The sequence below is a fragment of the Lampris incognitus genome, chromosome 3 (genome assembly GCF_029633865.1).
Source record: "Lampris incognitus isolate fLamInc1 chromosome 3, fLamInc1.hap2, whole genome shotgun sequence".
Lineage (NCBI taxonomy): Eukaryota > Metazoa > Chordata > Actinopteri > Lampriformes > Lampridae > Lampris > Lampris incognitus.
The window spans coordinates 87,511,702-87,533,836 of NC_079213.1; the positions used below are offsets into that span (position 1 = coordinate 87,511,702).

A 22,135-nucleotide genomic window follows, 5' to 3' on the forward strand; every position below is an offset into this window, starting at 1 on the left:
GCGAAGTCCCACACGACGGCCTACCATCCTACGGGTAATGGCGGGACAGAGCGGTTTAATCGCACGATGGGGAATATGCTCCGTTCCCTTCCGCTTCAGCAGAAGCAACAGTGGCCTCAGCAGATCCATTCTCTCACGCTCGCGTACAATGCCACTGTTCACGAGACCACGGGTTACGCGCCTTTCTTCCTGATGTATGGGCGTGTCCCAAGACTGCCGGTGGATGTTATGTTCAGGCAGGTTTTGCATGACCCTCACGTTGTTGATTATGACTCTTATGCTCAGTCTCTGCTTTCCTGTCTAAGGAGTGCAATGGAGATCGCTCAGAAGCACTCCACGGCTGAGCAGCAGCGTCAGGCGCGACAGTACAACAGACATGCCAAGGGCACTGTCCTGTCTGTCGGGGATCATGTTTTGGTTGCGAACCAGAGTGAGCGAGGGAAGAGAAAGTTGGCTGACAAATGGGAGAACGGAGTGTACACGGTTGTCGGTGTCAACCCCAATATCCACGTCTACAAGATTCAGGATGCAGAGGGGCACACTAGGGTGGTGCACAGGAACCGTTTGTTGGAGGTCAACTTCTTGCCCCTTCCTGAGTTAGATCAGGGTGAGGAGTCCAGTACAACCAGTCAGTTGTTTGACTGCGCAGAGTCCGATGAGGAGGACAGTGCAGATGTCCTGACGGTCTCAGGGGATGCAGTGGGGCTAGCAGTCTCATCACTTGGAGACTCGCCTAGATCTGAGTGGGCAGAAGCGGAAGAGTTCATTCCGTCTAGTCTGGTAGTCAGTCCTGTGGGGGCCACTGCTCAGTCTCCACCCAACACACACGCACCACACAACACACATGCACCACACATAGAGGCATCACACTCACTCGATGTTGGTGTTATATCTCACACTGATTCACACACAGAAGCACCACCCTCACTCGATACAGATGTTGCAGCTCGCACTGTCTCACGCACACAAGTAGAGAGCGATGGTCGGGTTAGGACACGCACAGGGAGGGTGGTGAGGTCAGTGAACAGGTTAATAGAATCTATGGCTCAGATGCCATTTCTACGGAGTGTGAGGGTTTGAACTTTGATGGAGGTTGGAGTCATTCAAACTAGTTCAGTGTGAGTTATTAGGTGTCTATCAGACAGGGTTGTTTTGGGCCAAGTGCATGGTGTGGCGTATCAGGCGTCACATTGATTTAAGGGAATTCTGAGACTTGATCAACCTCATTATTTCCTGGACCTCGTAACCGAGGTAGCTCCTAAGTTGACTGGAGGACTAGGTCCTTCTTTTCACTTGTGCCAGTAGTCAGTGATGGGCTTTTCCTTTCCTCTTTCTCTTTTTATCCTGCTGTCAGGATGTTGGTGAATTTCAGGAGGGGTGAATGTAACCAGGTTAAAATTGTTTTTATTTTATTTTGTTTTAGTATGAAATATCACCAAATCCTGTCTGTGTGCTGTTATTTGTGTTTACTACATTTTATTTTATGTCATTATTTACTTTTATGTATGTTTTACAACGACCGTCATATACGTGTACTGTCGCTTTAAGAGAGAGGTCTTGTGGGTACACGGAAGAGGGAACGCGGGAGAAGCCATTTTTGTTTTGTGGGAGGAGTCTCAAGCAGCGATCGAGCCGAGCCACGCGTGTTTCTTACCGTAGGACAGTTTTTCTGGTTGAGGAGAACGTAACCTTGAGTATCCCTGTAAGAAGATACTGCAAGCTGTGGGATAAAATTCTTGTTATCCTTTCTTACATCGGAGTCCCGTGGACGGTTTCTCCTTCTAATGCACACGAGTGAAGTCCGGGCAGTGGTTGAACTTCGACCCCCACGTCCGTAAGAAACACCGCTGCCGCTGGAGGACTGGACGTTTGTCGAAGGGTTTGAAACCAAAATAAATGGCAAGGTGGGCCAAATAGAGTCCTGTGTGTCCCCCCTCCTTCCTTGATCATGATGAGAGAATGAGGGCCCCCCACAACACCTGGGGCCCCACCCAACTAGAACACAACGCAGAGCTACTGATGAGTGACGGGCGTGCAGCAGGCTGACCAGCATAGGACTGCCCCCGTTACAAAGGCAATGCATAGGGTGCATAACCTAGTGCATAGTTGATAACCGTTAACCCCTTAAAGGACATGACAGGTGATGGAGGATTTTGTTTTGGGCATCTTCATTTGGGTTTAAGAATTGGACTGGTTTCTAGTTCAGAAGTTCGGACATGCTGGTTTGAGGGCTGTCTGGGGTCTTCTACCTGAAGGTAACCTGCTACTGGGACTTAATGTTTCACAGAGGGTTGTATATTGGACCAATATGCCCTGGACAGTGGAGCACTTTTATTAATATAGTACCACCAGGATAAAGCCTTTAATATTTTATCTGCCCATCATAATTTTATTGGTAAAGAAGCAGACATAATGGATGTTCAAGCAGGTTTCATGGGACACCGAGCTAGGTAAAACCTAAACAAATATTTGGTATGTGAAATCAATTTCTTAAAGCTGCATTACACTATTTTTGATATCAATGTTGAATCAAATGACTCCCTGTAATGTGAAAGGACTGCTGATACTGCTGATCCCACAGAAAATCCAATCAACTGTGGGGGAAATATTTTTTTACATGAAGCTCATTATTTAAACAATAATGCAATTACAATTTATTGCCATTTGTGTCACTGAATCAAACAAACCTTTTTAGAATTGGCACTACAAGTTAACACAATTAACTCCCTGCCAGAATGATCAAAACTTTTCATCTGAAGGAGGGTGGCACAACTACATTTTTTTTAAAGTGAAATGTGTGTGATAATCATGCAATTAATTAATTAAGCTACAGTAATCCTGGTCAAAGTTGAAATTGTGCCCAGTATTAATAGGTTTCTTCAGCAAAAAGGCATGTCAATGTGTCTAGAGCTCAAAAATTATCATTTGTATTTCAATTACATTTTAAAGGTCTTAACTTGGCCTCTATACTGTATTATCTTGCTATCCAATATATCAGCGAAAGTTGTTTCAGATTAGCTGATCTATAAATTTACAGAAAGTAGATATAATATGCTGAATTATTCTATATGCAATATAAGTTTATAAGGTTTATGTTCCTTTGGCGAACATAAACTTTTATTCTCTTGCAGCTGTAGTTTGATAAGAGGGTAAGCATCACGCTTTGTTTGAGAATGACCACTCTAGCAATGACAAAGATGATATCCCATTTACAGTATGTGTCATGTTAGTATGGTTATGCTACTATCATGTGAACAATTGAAGCATTTCTGTGAAGCCAACATGTTTATGCCAAACCTGCTTTTAACTCTTGACCTTTTATTTTTACAGGCAGTTAAATTCCATTTGTGATTCATGTGCTTTTTTTTTTTTGTTAATTGAAAACCACATCTACCTGCAGGAGAGAAAATATCTTTGGTGTCATTAAATTACCTTATTCATTAAAGAATTTATTTTGATCTTTGTGATTCTTGCTTATCACCTGTGGCAGGCTAGTGTTTGAACCCAGTATGTCTTCAGTTTGGAGTAGTTTAAGAAGCCATCTCCTCATTCCTGGGTCACCCGCTTAAGCCAGCAGGGCAATTCAGTGTGTTTGAGGAATATCACCATGGACTAGCATTCCTTATCTGTCATCATAATCATATTGAAAACTAAAAACACAAAGGATTATATTCATTAAACTCATGTATTTTATTAGGCACAAATAGATTTTCCTAGAATGGCATCCAGAACTAAATTTTCAGGTAAAATCACAAACTTGATGCAGAGGAAAAATTATTGTAAAAATGTATTATATTATAAAAAATATTTTCAAGTGACATCTATATTTATTTCTCACACAAAGAGCGGTACCTTATGTTACTTGAAATGTAGGTACCTTTACCTATCTAGGTAAATCTATTGATACTGTGTTTTACTGTATGTAAGATTGAAAAGGGAACTAAACATTATACATGAAACCACAAGTGACAGTAATAATGTGACCATTAAAATTTAGAAATAGTATACATGTCAAAAATATATAGGGAAGCAAATTTGACCATGAATTCAGATTGTGTCGTATGACTGTGCCCAGACACAGATGATGGTAATGAAGCTGATTGACACAAAGAGGATGTATAGGACAAAGAGCAGGCGATCTAAGACGAAACCGACCTGGATCCATTCCTCGGACATCTGGTTGTCTGTCAGGGGTTTGTCCATCTGGAGGCGGATGGCCTGAAGGTCTTTTCCCAGTTTCCTCAGCTCTTCCAGGGTCATGTCCACCTCCTCTGAGCCCTTCTCCTCAGATGGTTTTTCACCAGACTCGCCTTGCACTGCCACTACAGGGAAAACCTTCGTTTCTATTTTGGAGGAAAATACAAGACAGAGTGTGAGAAAAGAGAACTTTCAAGTGACTTTAAAAGGGCCATACTGGTGTTTCTGCATGTTTTAGCCCATCTACTACAAATTAAATATAGTTTACATTTCTGCTGCCTTTTTCAGAAGCATACTGTAGTGTTGTAGATTTTTGAATGCGTTTTCTGACCTTCCGGGCAGCCATTAGTTTTCATTCATTCCAGTATTGTATGAAAATCAACTTGCAGACACTTGAAACTTGCTTGAGATAGGCGATCCATCACAGTGAACATTCTGCTGCCATTATTCATTTGCCAAAGATAAATTATTTGTTGTCAAAGGTATGTTATTGTTGCAGGGTCCCAGCCACTGAAGATGCACAAGCCAGTGCATTCTTAGTGCTGATCCCAAGCCTGGCTAAAAGGGGATGTTGCGTCAGGAAGAGCATCCGACATAAAACCTTTGCCAAATCAAACAATAGCTTTGGGGCAAATGGGTAATCAAGGAAAACTGGACAGGAAAATGGTCCCCTAAAAAAAAGATTGGTTTACATACAAAATAAGCCATCATAGTGACAGAAATCTCAGCCGGAGAATTTTAAAATTGTTTTATCACTTTAACGTTTAAATTAAAGAAAATAGGGGAACTGGGTAATTGTTCAAAAAAACCCAAAACCAACCAAAAAAAAAACCTACAGTATGATTTTTCTCTTTTTTTCATCTTTTCTTTTGTTTTGTTTGATGTATAAGAAAGGGGTAGGACCAGAACAGTTCTTTACTTCATCCTCCGCCCTTTTTGAACGGGGACTAGTTATTACTTGTGTTGTTACAGAGAGTTTGCAAAATATTTTCACTATTATTTCCATTTGTTCTTGTATTCCTGCCTATATATTTTATTTTGTTATTTTAACATGTTAGAAATAAAATCAATAAAAATCTAAGAAAATGGTTGGGAGTAATATTTGACTTGTAGTCAATGGACTGAAACAAGAGTATAACCCTTTAACAACTTTTTTTATAAATTGTATTTCAGTTTATTTTTTATTTCTAAATGCTTTTAATACATTTTTATTTTTTCTTTATCATCTCCCACTTTTATTCTTTTTATTGCTTTATTACATTTTTTCTTCTACCTCTAAGGCACGACGTGAACCCCCCGTTTAAAAAAAAAGTTAAATAGTTAAGGTTAAATGATGTTGAGGAAGATTATTATCATCATTAGATTAGTAGTAGATGGAAAGTAGTTTTGACTGGTCTCGCTACATAAAGATGGGGAACTTCTGGGGTATTTGATCTTGTCATTGCATTGCAGTTTGTTTTTAATCTATTTCTCGCTGTATGAAGCGGCTAAATTGTATTTTGAATGTTTAAGCATTCAGCACTCTGGTTTTGATATGAGATGATAATGATCTGATCAGTTGGGTTGAAAAAGTATCTTGCTTGTACCATAAAATCCATCTAAATCACAACTCCATGTTGTTGTTTAAATCATTACAATTGCACTGAAACGTGTAGCTGATAAGGTCCTATACTATACCAGTGTTCCTTTGTTCTTCCAGCTTTGGAGGCAGGCCTACGAGACAGCCCAGGGTCTGTAGGATGATCACTTGGACCCAGCGGGGGACCGCAGACAGTTTTCTGGGGCCACAGAGGAGGTTGGTGATGAGGATTGTCTCCAGAAGACTGGCCACCATCAGAGCCAGGCAGAGAGAGAAGAACACATCTGGTACACAGGGATGAGAGCGTGTGTACTCTGTATTCAGTGTTCAAATATCTAATCTAAACATCTGGCTCACCCACTGCTGAGGTGGCTGTCACATAGCTGGTATTTTTTTCTCCTGTTTTTTTAATCACTTGAATGCATGATGACATCATCGTGCACGCACACACACGACAGATGTCTCCATGCCATCCATCCTGACCAGGCTGATGGAGAGAGGTCTGACTCTAAACCCAGACAAATGCCAGTTTAACATGGACAGGTAAGTTTTCATGGACATCTTGTTGTCTGAGAAGGGCATTGGACTGATGGAAGAGAGAGTGCGAGCAGTGGTGAAAGCTCGCGAGCCAGAGAATGCGGCGGAAATGAGGAGCTTCCTCGGACTAGTCGGATACGGCAGCAGGTTCATCCCACGGCTTGCAACCCTATCGGAGCCGCTGCGACATCTGACAAGAAAGGATACCCTATTCGAGTTTGGATCAGAGCAGAGAGAAGCAGTCAATGCACTAAAGGATGAACTGGCAACAGCTGGCACTTTAGCATACTTTGACAAGGAGGCACAGACGAAAGTGATCGCAGACGCGAGCCCCGTAGGATTAGGTGCAGTGCTAGTTCAGGTCCAACATGTGGAAGCGGTGTCGATATGCTATGTGAGTCGTACCTTAAGTGACTGTGAGCAGAAATACTCAAACCGAGCGAGAGGCCCCACCTCTAGTGTGGGCGTGTGAGAGGCTGCATCCGTATGTTTATATGGCAGACAGTTTACCTTAATAACAGATCATAAGCCCTTAGAAGTAATATACGGCCCTCACTCCAAACCCTGCGCCCGCATTGAGAGGTGGGTACTCCGATTACAACCATATGATTTCAAAGTGCTACACATACCAGGCAAGCAAAATATTGCAGACCCACTGTCACGATTGCTGGGTAAGACAGCACAATGTGAGAGACACAATCACAACTCGGACCAGTACGTGAGGTTTGTCGCTGTCAGCACCACGCCAAAGGCACTCATGACCAGAAAGGTGGAGGAGGCCTCTGCGACCGATCCAGAGCTGATCGAGGTACGAAAGGCAATCACAAATGGGTGGTTTGAGAGCTGCAACGCATATGCAGCCATAGCAAATAAACTGTGCATAGTGGGATATTTAGTCCTCCGTGGGACACATACTATTGTGCTACCCCACATCCTACATGCACGAGCATTGGCTTTAGCATATGAGGGACATCTCGGGATAGTGGGGACAAAACAACACCTGAGAACCAAGGTTTGGTGGCCGGGGATGGATCAAGTGTCTGAAAAACACTGCAAAGACTGCCACGATTGCCAGATAGTAGCCAGACCCGACCCACCAGAACCACTGAGACCCACACTCCTTCCAGATGGGCCTTGGCAGGATGTGGCCGTAGATTTGCTTGGACCCCTGCCATCCAACCATTCCATTCTTGTTGTAGTAGATTATTATAGTCGTTATTACGAATATGCTATCTAGACATCTACAAGAACAGAGAAGGTTATTGATAGCTTGGAGTCAATATTTAGTGGTCACGGCTTACCAGTCACCTGTAAATCAGTCAATGGCCCACAGTTCAAGTCTGAGCTATTCCAAGAATATTGTGAAAATAACAGCATCACACATCTGAAGACAACAGCTAAATGGGCTCAGGCCAACAGAGAGGTCGAGCGCCAGAATACATCACTAATGAAGATAATCAGGTTTGCTCATTCAGAAGGACTGGACTGGAAAAGGGAGCTGCGAAAATATGTGACTGTGTACAGCAGCATCGACCATACCACGACAGGGAAGAGACCGGCAGAATTGCTCTAAAATCATAAAGTGAGAGGAAAACTGCCAGACGTCACAGAGTCACGCACAGACATGGAAGTGCGTGATCGGGACAGTGAGAAAAAGGGCAAATCCAAACTGTACACAGATGAACGCCGGAGAGCACAGCGCTCAGAGATCGAAGTCGGTGACACTGTGCTTGTAAGGCAAGACAAAGTGGATAAGTTTACCACTCCCTTTAATGCTACACCACACAAATTTGTGAGTAAAACAGGGAGTCATGTGATTGTAGAATCCCCAGCGGGAGCACGGTACGCAAGGAACAGTACTTTCGTAAAAAAAAAAAAAAATACAGGACAACTGGACCGGAGGAGACAATCCATGAGCAGGACGACACACAAAGGGTTGAGGACATCACAGTGGACTCAGATAAGGACACAGTGCCCCCGCCAACATGCACTGGCACCAGCGTGGCAGACATGCCTAATGCAGGCAGACCTTAGCGGGCCAAACGAGCGCCTCTGAGATTGTCTGACTATGACTTGACTTGAATTTAAAGTAAGGGCACGGGTGACGTGAGAATTGAGGACTTTTTAGTTTTATTGTCAGACACAGGTTTGTAAGATGTCTGGATGCAAAGTAATTACAGAATTCAATTATCAGACACAGGTTTGTAAGATGTCTGTAGATTTTCAAAGGAAAAAGGGATGTCATGTATTGTGCTTGGATTTGACACCCGTGGGTACCCATAAGGAGTGATGTCATACCCGGAAATGTTGTGACAAGAGAATTCACTCAGTAAATGAGAACATTCACAGACATGTTCACTCAGTAAAGTGTTGAAATGCGATTATGCGTTTGTCGTTTGTTTTGATTTAATTCAGTGAATATTGTAATGGTCTAATTTCAAGTATTAAGACGTAAACCCAACAAGTCAGTCATCCTATTACCTCCATCATTGTCTGTTGTCTTTCCGTTTTTCTTTTTATTTTTTTTAATTTTGAACTTCATCTGTCTCGTCGTGTGTCAATAGGCTCGGTGCATTAATGTCGCGCTGCGAAACTTCCGAGTGTATCTGTTTGCATAAGAACTTCCGGCACAACTGAACGCTTATGTCCTGCTGAATCATTAGTTAGCTGCTAGCTTATTCGTCCGAAATCTTAATTTCGTCCGAAAAATCAATGAATCAAACGGCAAAAAGGGGCGTTCAAGTATCAACGCCGTGAATCAGGCTCCACTGAGCACTGTTGTGTGCCACAGTGCGAATTCGGCGCGCTATAATTATCTTTTAAGTGTGTGTCGGCCCTGTGCGATGGCCTGGCGGCCTTTCCAGGGTGTCTCCTCGCCTGCCGCCCAATGACTGCTGGGATAGGCTCCAGCATCCCCGCGACCCTGAGAGCAGGATAAGCGGTTCGGATAATTATCTTTTAAGTTTCCATTCATTCCCTTTTAACTGTCAGGAGCTAAGTGGCTAGCGAAGATTCGGAGGGATACATTTACCGTTACCAAGAGTAAAAAGTATGTAGTCAGCATTTTGAACTGGGTGATTTCGCTGTGCCAGCTACAGGTGTGTTAAGGAGGCTCAAGAAAGGAGCTGTCCCCACACTCTGCGTGGAATGTACTCCTAACCCGCACCCAGGCTAGGTGTGTGGTAGCGTCCTGCTGTCGCCTCTCTGACAGCTCTGGACTCCTCTGATAATGAGAAGGATGTCGGCAGATGCCCACAGCAGCTTGACTATTGCGTGGCTCCTAATCCTGCCGCGTTGGATAGTGCCCTGGCCCAAAATGAGGCAACGAGGAAACAAATAGAAGTGCTCCAGAAACAACGAGAGACCATCCAGCTACAGTCCAAATTCAGCCTGAGACTATTTGCAGGTTCCGATGAAGACATTCGGTTTTACACCAGGTATGCCTGATTTGTAGAATTTCATTTAATTGCCCCTGCCAAATAAAAACAAAGTAGCAAGGTAACATTAGTTGCAAAGCAACCAGCTAACGTTAGTTAGCTAGCGCTAGCATAGTTCTACTGATGCCGTTACTCACCCTCGTAGTTGTCGATGTAGCTCGAAATATATATCCTAAACCCCCTTTTATTTTTTTGCTCGTCTGAGCTACCGAGGAAGCACTCACGATGTGATGTACACCGTTGACCGTGATTTTAGGGAGGTCTTGCAAACAGCGAGTGTAAAACAAAACCATCTCTTCCCTCAGCAAACCAGACTGGACGTTCTTGTGCAAGTACTCGTACGTCGAAAGTCAAACGACGCCATCTTATGCACCCAGGCTGTTCCTGCCCCTGGATTTGACCTCAGTCAACCCAGTATTTCACACACCTGTTCCCCATTCCCTAATTAGCTCCTCAGCTCAAACACTCCCCTGGTTTCCCTGTTCCCCTGCCAGATCACCCCTTCCCACAGCACACTGCTTGCAGAGCATCAGAGCTCAGACCAGCCATCTCAAGAGTTTTTACCCCAAGGCATTCAGAATAATGAACAGTAAACTTAATTGTCTTGTATATACAGCCAAGCTATCCAGCGTTCACTGGCCTATGTTCTGCCCAGTGGTGTACTGGCCATATATCCTGCTGGACCGTCAAAGAATCCATGATAAGCCATGTGACTTGTCATTCGGGGTGAGCATGAGCGCATGCTGGGTGCGTGTTCCGGGACTGGGCTCACTGGCCAATCACAACCAAGTAAGTTAATGCATGTTAACGTTCTAGACGCCAAAGTAGCGTGCACCAGTGAGACTGCCAACGGAAGCTATGGACAAAAACAAAAAAGGCAATGAAGTGTCTGGGGAAAAAAAGAAGCAGGTATTACAGGCACATGTTTCCAAATGTTAAACAAGCACAAAACTGTCCAGACCCACGGCGCAGCTGTGCTTCACGTGTAGGTGGAGCTAGGCAGTGTTCAATGAGAGAGGCGGGGGACCAGCAAACAGTGATTATGCTCCAGGGATCAGTCATATCCTAAAAGTGTCACAAATAAAAGAAGACTAACTATATAGTTAGCTAGATTTGTCATGTCCTCACCTCTGTAACGTTATTTGTTGTCCATACATCAGTTGCGAGCGCGTCCTACTAAACGTCCCCCTCAGGTTTTTGCGACGCACAGCCGTGGGAGAAGTCGACATACTGTTTGGGCATCAGCATCCTCAACTGTCCAGCAATGCTATCTAAGGAGCAGACTGCAGTAACTTGTGGTTACGAAATGACCCCACTGTTAGGCTACTTGTTACTATTGAAGCCATGCTGATGGCGTGTTACAATATGTCTGTGCCTACTGAAATATGTCCTGAAATAGACATGTGCTACTTTCTATTGCAAACCTTTGAATAGATTCAGAATCATCTGTCAGTAAAAGACTACATCATTACCAGCAATGACGACTAGGGTGCTAAATCTCGTATGCACTCTCCCAATTGTAACTGACAGTCGTATACTGTACTTATGTAATCAACCCTCGCCAGTCTCAGTGTATAAGACCAGGGTTGAATATCTTAACCAGTACACCCCTGATTCTGCCTGTTTATCTGTGTTTTAGGTCATTTGCCTGTTACTGGCTCTTGTTTCTCTTGCCTGGCCCTCGTTAGATCTGTAGGCCTGTTTGGACTGATAACCTGGTAACTAGAACTTGTATTTTGGACTTGTTTTTGTCAGCCTTCCCCTTGTTTATGTGGTTGCTTGTACGGGCTGATTCCCTGCCTGTTTTTGATGATTAAACTGAGTGCCACTGTAACCTCCATGTCTGAGTCATGAATTGGGTTCTCTTTGGCCAGTTTCCTTGGAAAACATGACACTCTTCTTGAATTAAAATCAAAATATTGTCTGTAATCCAAAATACCCTTTTGACAGAGCTTATTACTTTGAGGAATACAGCATGCTGGATGAATTTGAAGATGGTGACAGATGTACTCTTAGCCCTCCCCCCACCCCCTCGGTTCTGGGATGGTCGTTCCCTCATAGCATAGATGGCCTCTTTGACTCCCCGTTCAAACCAGTATTACTCCCTATCAAGGATGTGCACATCCTCATCCTTGAGGAGTGGAGTCCTGGCCTGACGTGTTAGCTCTCCTGTGTTGTGCCATCCTCTTGGCCAGTGTCTGTTTGGCTTCCCCAATGTATACATAATGGCAATCCTTCTGGCACTTAACAGTGTACACTATTTTGCTCTGTTTGTGCTGGGGGACCCGATCCTTAGGGTGGACCAATATCTGGTGCAGTGTGTTTTGGGGTTTGAAAGCAACTGTGTTTGGAAAATATGCATTTCAACTGTTCCAACACTCCCGCCACATACAGAATCACCACTGGTTTATGCTTAGACAGCTGTTGTCCTTCTCTCTTCGATCTGCTGGTGCACTCTCTGGGCATCTTCCTGGCTTTGAAAAATGCCCAGTTCAGATAACCACACTTAACCAGGGCCTGTTCAACGTGGGATTTCTCCCCTTCCCCAGCTGCTGTGTCAGTGGGGACGTTGTCAGCTCAGTGGTACCGCATCCTGATGACACCTCCAGTGCTCCAGTGGATGATGAGAGTCAAATCTTAAGTACTGATCAATATGTGTTGGTTTACGGTAAACGTCAACAATCAAATGTCCCCCATAACCAATTGCAATTTCACAGTCTAAGAAGGCTAAGCTGTCATTTTTCACATCCTCCCTGGTGAACTTGATGTGGTTGTCCACAGAGTTAATGTAGTCGGTGAAATGTGGTACATCCTGGGATTTAATTTTAACCCAGGTGTCCACAAATCTGAACCATTGGCTAGGTGGTGTCCTTGGATAGGACATCAGAGCCCTCTTTTCCACTTCTTCCATATACAAGTTGGCCACTACAGGTGAGACTGGGGAACCCATGTTTCTGCCTATAGTACTGCCCCCTGTATGTGAAGTACTTGGACTGAAGACACAGCTTCAGGAACAGACACACTTGGTCAATGTTAAGGGTGGTCCTATTGCTAAGGGTGAGGTAGTTCTGTAATTTCAAATGGACTACCTCCACCACTTCATCAACAGGAACGCACAGGAAGAGAGACTTAACATCATAAGAAACCATTGTTTCATCCTCCCCTATCTACCTTATCCTGAATGTGATGCTCATTACTGCCTACCAATGGGTTAAGAATAAATGCCAGAAACTTGGAGATGTTATAGGTCACTGAGTTAATCGTAACAATAGACCATAATGGCACATCCTGTTTATCCATCTTAGGTAAACCATACAGATTAGGTGTAGCTTCCTCTGGGTATAATCTGTGGTACACTTTGAATTTTGTCCTGTTAAACAGCTTCAGACAGTCTATCACCTTTTTCTAGTAACCATTTCCTGGATCTCATTTCAGAGACGACATAAATACGACATAAATACTTATGAGCCACTGAAACAATACCTGCAGTTAGCTGAGACTGACGAAGTCACTTAGATGAGGGATGAAACATTTCTCCCACTAAACATTGTGTCCAGATAAACTGATTCAACTTTCTGGGACATGCTTTGTAGTAGAAAATTAATGTAAACCACTTGAAGCAAGGGTGTTCAAAGTTTTTTTGCATTACAATCAGGGTCCTTTTCATATACTGCTGATTACCTTAAAGATTGGTCATCTTGGTATTCTACTGACCTTTGACATTTGCAATTCCTCAGGTACCACCAGTACTGCTATTTTTTTATTCTTTCAATTAGTTCTGATGTTCACTTCTTATGTGAGGTCTAAAATCTCCTTAAATGGATGGCTGAAATACCTGCAGAATAGAATACCCGTGAGTCCTCAAGGACTGGTTTGAAAACCATTGATAAAAAGGATTATCAAGGCTTTAAGGTTTTGCTTTGACCAATTTCCTGACATTATTTGAATCTCATTTACTTGGTCAAAATAGATTTAATTGGTAATTTGAATGTGCAGTCATAGCTTTCACCCAGAGGCTCTCTCTCTTATAGAAAAAGCAGTTGGTTGTGATGGTGTGCAGACAGAGAGGGATGTATCAGCTATTTATGTAATCACCACTATCTCTGTTCCCTTATTAATTAATTTCCAGATGTCAATTCACTGCTTTGATCAGATTGTATTCAATAAAATCCTCTAATACTTCCATGGAATCATCATTTCCAAGTCATACTGTACACCCTCGACTGTAAGATAGCTTGCTGTATGCACACTGCATGCACACCAGGTGCACTGAGATGACATTACATGCATTGTGTACCTAGCTACAGCCAACAGTGGGTACAAGCACCAGTCAAGTGCAGGGATCAGCAGATGAAACTGATTTTTAGCAAATTTCTCCCATTATGTTCTCAAGGACAATAATACTGACTTATGAGAGGAATGCTGTTTCCAGTGATGGGTAGTAGGTCATTCATAATGAGAAGGAAGACAGTGTAGCCCAGGATGAGGGTCATCTTGATGGAAGAGCGGTCAACACACTGGGGGGGCAGCAGGAAGCTGAAGAGGTCCAATGTGATCAGGAAGCAGCTGGGGATCAGGAGGTTCACCACATAGAGAGTAGCCCTGCGCCTAAGTGTGATCTATGTTTAAGAGACAAAAAAAAAAACACACACACACAAACAACTGTCTTGGGTTTATTTGTGGGTACACTTAGAAAACGTTTTGTTCTTACAAATGTAACCTGACTTGAACTGATGCACTAACAGTATAAAGTCTCCTTATATACGTAGCTAATGTTGATATGCATTTTCTACCTTTAAGACAAGAGTTTTCATCCGTTCTTATTAAACCCGCAACCAAAAAAGAAAGCTGCATCTAAAGTGACTATGCTGTCAGTCCCATAGGAAGAAAAATCAAACATACATGAAATGCAAGCTCATCTATAACAAACTTGTCCTTTTCACTCATAATGTATTTATGATATGTGATATCCAGCAGCTGCCACTCCCCCATGGTGGTCATCACTTTCCTGGAATATGCCAATATGTCCTCTACTGGCTTCCCTAGGCTCATCCTCACATCCTTCACTGTACAGAGATGAGAAGAACAGAGGAGAAGAGGAGAGATATTTTCTGGGGTGATTTTTGCCTTTATCAGACATGAGATTACAAACTAGGAGAGAGGAGAGACGGAGGGAAATGAAGCAAAGATCCTGAGCCAGCTTCAAACCCTTTATGCTGCAACAAGGCACTGAACATGCATGGTAAAACTCATATCTGCCCTTTAAACTGAAGCAGCAGCCACCATAAGCCCTACCCCCCCGCCGCTTTTTATTTTACTTGGACAATTATCCCACTCTTCCAAGCTGTCCCGGTCGCTGCTCCACCCCCTCTGCCGATCTGGGGAGGGCTGCAGACTACAACATTCCTCTTCCAATCAATACATGTGGAGTCGGCAGCCGCTTCTTTTCACCTGACAGTGAAGAGTTTCACCAGGGGGATGTAGCGTGTGGGAGGATCACGCTATTCCCCCCAGTAACCCCTCCCCCCTGAACAAGCACCCTGATCGACCAGAGGAGGCGCTAGTTCAGCGACCAGGACAAATACCCACATCCGGCTTCCCACCCGCAGACATGGCCAATTGTGTCCGTATGGATGCCTGACCAAGCCGAAGGTAACACGGGGATTCAAACCGGCGATCCCTGTGTTGGTAGGCAACGGAATAAACTGCCATTCCCCTGAGATGCCCGCCAGCATAAGGTTTTGTAAGCAGACAGAAAAATACAGACTTGAGAGAACAACAAACAGTAAAAAATCAGTTAAATACTTGCTCGAGTTCATATTGCATGATATCATATCCTACTTACCACTGTGGATGTAGGAATTGAAGGTGAAAGTGCAGTTTTGGATGTCAAAGGGGAAGGTGTATATATTGAGGTTGCAGGAGCTGACCACTCTGACAGGTTGAGCATCACGAACATGGCCGTCGTGAGTGAGATACACATATGGGACATTGGGGGCCGTGTTATCATCCATACTGCAAGGTAGTAGGGATAAGCAGGACATTTTCTGTAAAATGTTTAAGTGATGAAAGAAATAATCTCTGTTCATAAAAAATGGTCAAGACCTCGGCTCTTTGATCCTACGGCACATCCTAAATCCAGTCTTTGTACTCGCTCCACAAGAGCGTGCTTTCATCTCAACCATCAGTCTTAACCATAGCAATCATATGTCTTTACCTCAGTTCTGTAGGTATGACAACATTTTAGCTACTTTACGCTAAACAAAAACATTATTTAAGAATCAATGACATGAAAAACTGAAATAGAATCATATCTATATCAAATAGATCAAATCTAGTTATGAAACAAATCTAAATCTAGCTTAGCTCTGTAAAGTAGTAATCACAGTTTACAAACATCATAACATCATACTCATTTCTATTGCAGTGAGAATATGTACGTATCTCCATACTTAATGTGTACTTGAATTCAGTTGATAAGGTGACAGTTGGAATATGTAACTGGATAAAAAGTCTGTGATTATCTGGGCAAAGCCATTTTTAGCACACACTGTACTACTATTACTACTCATTATGGCTGCTCCCATTAGGGGTTGCCACAGTGGATCATCCGTTTCCATCTCTTCCTCTTTTTATTTATATTTATTTAGTGCTCTACAGCTTCCTGTCATGCCAGCCTCATGTCTTCCCTCACCACATCCATAAACCTCCTCTTTGGCCGTCCTCTTTTCCTTTTCCTTGGCAGCTCCATCTTCAGCATCCTTCTCCCAATATACCCAGCATCTCTCCTCTGCACATGTCCAAACCATCTCAGTCTTGCCTCACTTGTTTTGTCACCAAACCATCAGTGGCGCCCCCAGAAATGTTTCATAGGGGTGGCCAAATGGGGCTACTGAAAATCTTGGGGTGGCACACCAAAACCAAAAGACATGACTGAATTTCAGGAATTCTGTTATGCTGTTGTAGTATAATGTATAGGCTAGTTGAAAACTGTCAGTATGAGAGTTAAGGAATCGCATACTGAAATACTTTGGTTTCTTATTTTTTTGACAGTTAATGTTACTAAATATCTGATGTGCATAGACTAATACCAGTACAGTTAACATTATGAGTTCCACAACAATTCTGTTTTAATGTGTTATGTATCTGTATATATTGTAACATGTTAAATGATTCATTGTTATATTGTAAATGTCCAGAAATGAAAAATGAAAATATCAGATAGAAGCATATTATGCATAATCAGAAGCATATTCCGCATATGCGACTTGTGGCGGGGCTGGCCAGCGGGGGGGCCAGGGACTGTATCAGGGTGGCCGTGACCACCCCTGGCCACCCCTTGGGGGTGCCACTGCAAACCATCCAACCTGAGCTGTCCTTCTAATATACTCATTCCTAATCCTGTCCTCCTTCGTCACTCCCAATGAAAATCTTAGCATTGCCAACTCTGCTACCTCCAGCTCCACCTTCTGTCTTTTCATCAATGCCACCATCTGTAAGCCATACAACATAGCTTGTCTCACTACCATCTTGTAAACCTTCCCTTTAATTCTTGCTGGTACCCTTCTGTTGCAAATCACTCCTGACACTCTTCTCTACCCACTCCACCCTGCCTGCACTCACTTCTTCACCTCTCTTCTGAAGTCCATTACTTTGAACAGTTGTAAACTCATCCACCTTCGTCACCTCTACTCATTGCATCCTCACCATTCTGCTGTCCTCCCTCTCATTCACACGTATGTATTACATCTTGCTCCTACTGACTTTCATTCCTCTTCTCTCCATTGCATACCTCCACCTATCCCCTCAACCTGATCCCTACTCTCGCTACAGATCATAATGTCATCCGCAAACATCATAGTCCACGGAGACTCCAGCCTGATCTCGTCCGTCAACCTGTCCATCATCATTGCAAGCAAGAAAGGGCTCAGAGCCAATCCTTGATGTAATCCTTCCTCCACCTTGAACCCATCTGTCATTCCAACGGCACACCTCACCACTGTCACAATGCACTCATACTTATCCTGCACCACTCCTACATACTTCTCTGCCCCTCCTGACTTCCTCATGCCATACCACACCTCCTCCCTGTCATATGCTTTCTCTAAATCCACAAAGACACAATATAACTCCTTCTAACCTTCTCTATACTTCTCCATCAACACTCTCAAAACAAACATCACATCTGTAGTGCGCTTTTGTGGCATGAAACCATACTGCTGTCTAATCAACACCTCTCTTCTTAACCTAGCTTCCACTACTCTTTCCCATATCTTCATGCTGTGGCTGATCAACTTTATACCCCTGTAGTTAATACAGGTCTGCACATCACCCAGTGTTGGCAATTCATGTATGAATGTTTGCTTACTTTTAATCTTTGACCATATATCAGTTATACTATGTTTACATTGCTTGAACAGATGCCTGGGACTCATGTGTAGCAGGTCAATGGTGGTGCTGAAAGTGCCTCTTCCATGTAAACTGGTAAGGGCCTGATAATAGAGGAATGTCTGGGAAGCCCACTTGAGCGTCACAGAAATGGTCCTGGAGGGTCCTGGCAGAAGCTAAAGATGAGGGGAGACCTGACCTTTGGCCTCTGAAGAATATGCAAGTTCTGTTACCCATTAGGATGACAGTCCATCAAGATAAGCTATCTCCTCCAAAACAGGACGAGGGAGTGACTCTGGGTACACACCTTTGTGGTTGAAGCTACTTCCTCATTATGAGGGAGGGACTCTGGGCACACATCATTATGATCTAAACAAGTGGCATGGTTGAGCTGCATGGTATAAACATAGTGATCTCTAAGATCGGGGCATTCATTCACGTGTCTGGGCTTGTGCGTCCTGTTCATTGAACATTAAAATTGTGTGACAATACTGTAAGATATTTTCGTCTCACTCCTTATTTAATGTCAGAGTGGAATTAAATAATTGCCACGAAAACCCTTATTCTGGAAAATTGGTACCAGTATGCTTCTTTTCCACTCCTCAGACATCCTCTTACTTTTCAAGATTGTGTTAATCTAGTTAAAAAAAAACACACACACACTTTTATTTTGGCACACACTCTAATAGCATAATTTTTGCTCTGCCACAAAATTGCTCATTAGAATGGACTGTTAGGTAGGCTTACAACCTCCACCTGTACACGAAACTTACAATTCATTGATCACCACATCCGGCACCCAAAAGCTGGCTCTGGGGAGGGAGATCATTTTAGCGCCACACTGGATGGGATCCCAGTGGACAAACTCATTCTGCCACTCCTGAAATCAACACAATTTATTACCCATATAGATTATTTATTGTAATCTTGGAAAAGTTGAAAATGAATTCCATTTTGTAATGTACTGTCCTTTTTACAATGATCTTTGTGTTAAATTGTTTAAAAATACCACACGCATGGATAAGTATATATGTTATTCAAGGGTATGAATGTGTAAAAATGGGATTTTGTACCGGAATTCAAAGTTTGTGCATTGTTTTATCTGCTATTGTGTCATTGATTGAGGTACAACAAAACTGGAATACTTACTGAAATACTTACAAAATTTAGCCAAATATAAGTAGTCAAGAGTTGAGCTTTTTCATCCTGAAGAACAGAGATAGTTTATGTGAGGGTGCAGCATAGCACGGCAGCTGTATGCTAACATGCTCTGCAAAGGTCCCATAGGGCCCTTCAAGGAGGAGTGCTGCACAGTGTGTAATAATTTAATTTCAGCACTGTCCCCTTAGGTAGAGGTAGGGGGATGTCTTTTATGATAGTTCTCACGTTTTTCAATGATTGTTCTCTCCAACAGCAGGCTTGGCCCATGCACTTTTATTCTAGATAATGTGTGGACAAAACAACGGGTCTTGTAAACAACGTAAATCTAATTTGGAGGAGTTCTGTTATACAAGTTTTGAAACCCTTGCTGTTTGTATTAGCTTAATAACAAATTTATATACCACAAATCAATGTCTTAATTGAAAAAGAGTTTGAACAATCACCTTGGGGGGGGCACTACATTTCAAGAGCTTTGCTCCAATTTGCTTTACATCCTATTTGATTTTGTTCACCAACAACAGATAAGTGATGTGTTCATAATAAATATTCTCAGAAATGTGCTGACAAATAAGGTGGATAAACTGATCTTCAGTTGGTCGTCATCATTACCCAACCAATTGCCAATACGGGCTGTTTTTTTTTCTTTCTTAAAAACACAATGTATGTATTTTCCCACTTAAATACACTTTAACTCTATAACTTTCAGTTCAGTTTGATACTAATTTCATGAATGAAGATTTATGTCAGCCCTCAAACGGTTGGCTAACTATGGTCTGCAAATAAAATTGTGTGTAAACTGTGTTTGGGTGTGTTTATCCTCCACTACACCATTGCATATATCATAACTTTTGTCATCATTCAACAATACAATCTGGACACAAATTGGTCGGTCTATTAAAAGAATTTCCTCTTAATAGGGCATAGGTCAGAACATACCACTCCTAGAATTCCATACAGGATGAAGTATATGCGGACATTTGTGTAGGTAGTGATGTTCATGACAGGACGGATGGATTGTAGTTTCAACACCGGAGCCAGTGCTTCCAGGAGGGCTGGGGGATTGGGTCTAGAGCAGTTCAACATGATGCTGCTGCATGGAGCTGTCGAGAAGATAAAAAAGTTTTTAAAGTTTGTCAATGCTGCCATTTGTTGTCCACGTCTCACTCGAAGAGGAGTTTTCATTCTCGGCAGGAGCCAAGGGTCCACAAAATTTACAGATTGCATGAAATAAAATTTAGAAATAGAAAATAAATCGTAGCTACAGTGCTTTTCGACGCGCTTACCTTGCGTCACAGCAAAGGCAATGATGAACACAATCGGAGAGGAGTTCACTGATGGCTGGAGCCACTACAGTTCAAGTAACCATGAGACATAAATCATTTGTGAATTATCAGTTCAGTTAAAGGTATAATAACTAGTAACATATGTACTTTTGGGTTTTTTTTGTGTGGAATTCCCCCCCCCCCCTTTTTCTCTAATTGTATCCAACCTCACTCTTCCGAGCTGTCTCAGTCGCTGCTTCACCTCTCTGCTGATCCGGCAAGGACTGCAGACTACCACATGCCTCCTGTGATACATATGGTGTCGCCAGCCGCTTCTTTTCACCTGACAGTGAGGAGTTTCACCAGGGGGATGTAGCGTGTGGGAGGATCACGCTATCCCCCCTCCCAAACAGGTGCCCTGACCGACCACAGCAGGTGGTAGTGCAGCGACCAGGACACATACCCACATTCAGCTTCCCACCTGCAGACATGGCCAATTGTGTCTGTAGGGATACCCGACCAACCCAGAGGTAACACGAGGATTCGAACCGGCGATCCCTGTGTTGGTAGGCAACGGAATAGACTGCTATGCCACCCAGATGCCCCAGAGTAACATATGTAGTTAAAAAGACATCAAAGTTTAATCCAACAAGGCTCTTTTCAGTGGTTTGTTTAAGAGAATCATAAATGACAAATATTTACCTTAATATTCAAATCCTTAGCAGCCATCAAACTGTGATCTTCAGCTTTCAGAATAGTCAGAATGAAGCTGGTGCTTCAGTGTCCAATGCCTGGGAAGCACAGATTCCCTCTGTACAGAACACTAGTACTTTTGTACACTTTTAATATTTCATCAAAACATCTTCTGCTGCTCATACACTATACCCACAGTGTTACAGTAACCTTAGCTTCTCAGTTGCCTCATTGAAAAAAAAAACCCAAAAAACTATTTTCCAGATGAATTGCCGACTTTTACAAACCATGCCAAACTAAACAGCGAGGACCTATCCGATACCTGCCTGGCAGACAAACTCCCAGAGGTCTACGATAAGTCCTAGCAGCATGGATATATATAGCATCACCCTAAACCGCGCATGACTTGGATACAACCCTTTGGCAAATGAAGCGGTATATGGAGTCCTTTGCAAAGAAGTTACTTTCCCTGTTGGTGGCTTCAAACAAAACAAAGGTTCAGCCACAGCTGGTGGCCTCTGTAAACCGGAGTGTGCTTTGCTGATGGTGAGAAAGAAACCACTGTGACACCAGAGTCCCACCTGCTGGAGCTACGCAAATGAGAAATAGACGCTCTGTGAACAGCATGTGTCCCAACGTGTCACCGCCATTATCTTTTATCAAATTTCATCTTACACATTTATCACTTATCATTTATCATTTATTTGGCCCGGCGGCCTGTCCAGGGTGTCTCCCCGCCTGCCACCGAGTGACTGCTGGGATAGGCTCCAGCATCCCCGCAACCCTGAGAGCAGGATAAGTGGTTTGGATAATGGAAGGATGGACATTTATCACCCAACCGGTCAGGGCAATCCAAATGTGCCCCTTAGAGGAAACAGTGG

At 43.1% G+C, this 22,135-nt stretch overlaps 1 protein-coding gene across 1 annotated transcript; it reads right to left on the bottom strand.

Moving 5' to 3' along the window:
• Window positions 1-4,047: 4,047 nt before the first annotated feature.
• Window positions 4,048-21,904, bottom strand: LOC130109877 (5-hydroxytryptamine receptor 3A-like). The gene is made up of 10 exons (XM_056276846.1): window positions 21,892-21,904; window positions 21,622-21,672; window positions 20,236-20,402; window positions 19,300-19,344; window positions 18,912-19,018; window positions 15,596-15,765; window positions 14,653-14,816; window positions 14,159-14,369; window positions 5,875-6,060; window positions 4,048-4,343 (listed from the first exon to the last, which is right to left on the bottom strand). Exons 1-10 carry the CDS (start codon window positions 21,902-21,904, stop codon window positions 4,048-4,050), a joined length of 1,410 nt encoding a protein of 469 aa, XP_056132821.1.
• Window positions 21,905-22,135: the final 231 nt, after the last annotated feature.

What these genes read in the sequence shown, in the direction of transcription:
- LOC130109877 (XM_056276846.1), bottom strand. An exon ending in GATGTGGTGATCAATGAATT is followed by an intron (nt 15,766 to 18,911) that starts GTAAGTTTCGTG and finishes ACTACCTTGCAG; the next exon opens with TATGGATGATAACACGGCCC. An exon ending in TAGATGAGCTTGCATTTCAT is followed by an intron (nt 14,370 to 14,652) that starts GTATGTTTGATT and finishes TCTTAAACATAG; the next exon opens with ATCACACTTAGGCGCAGGGC.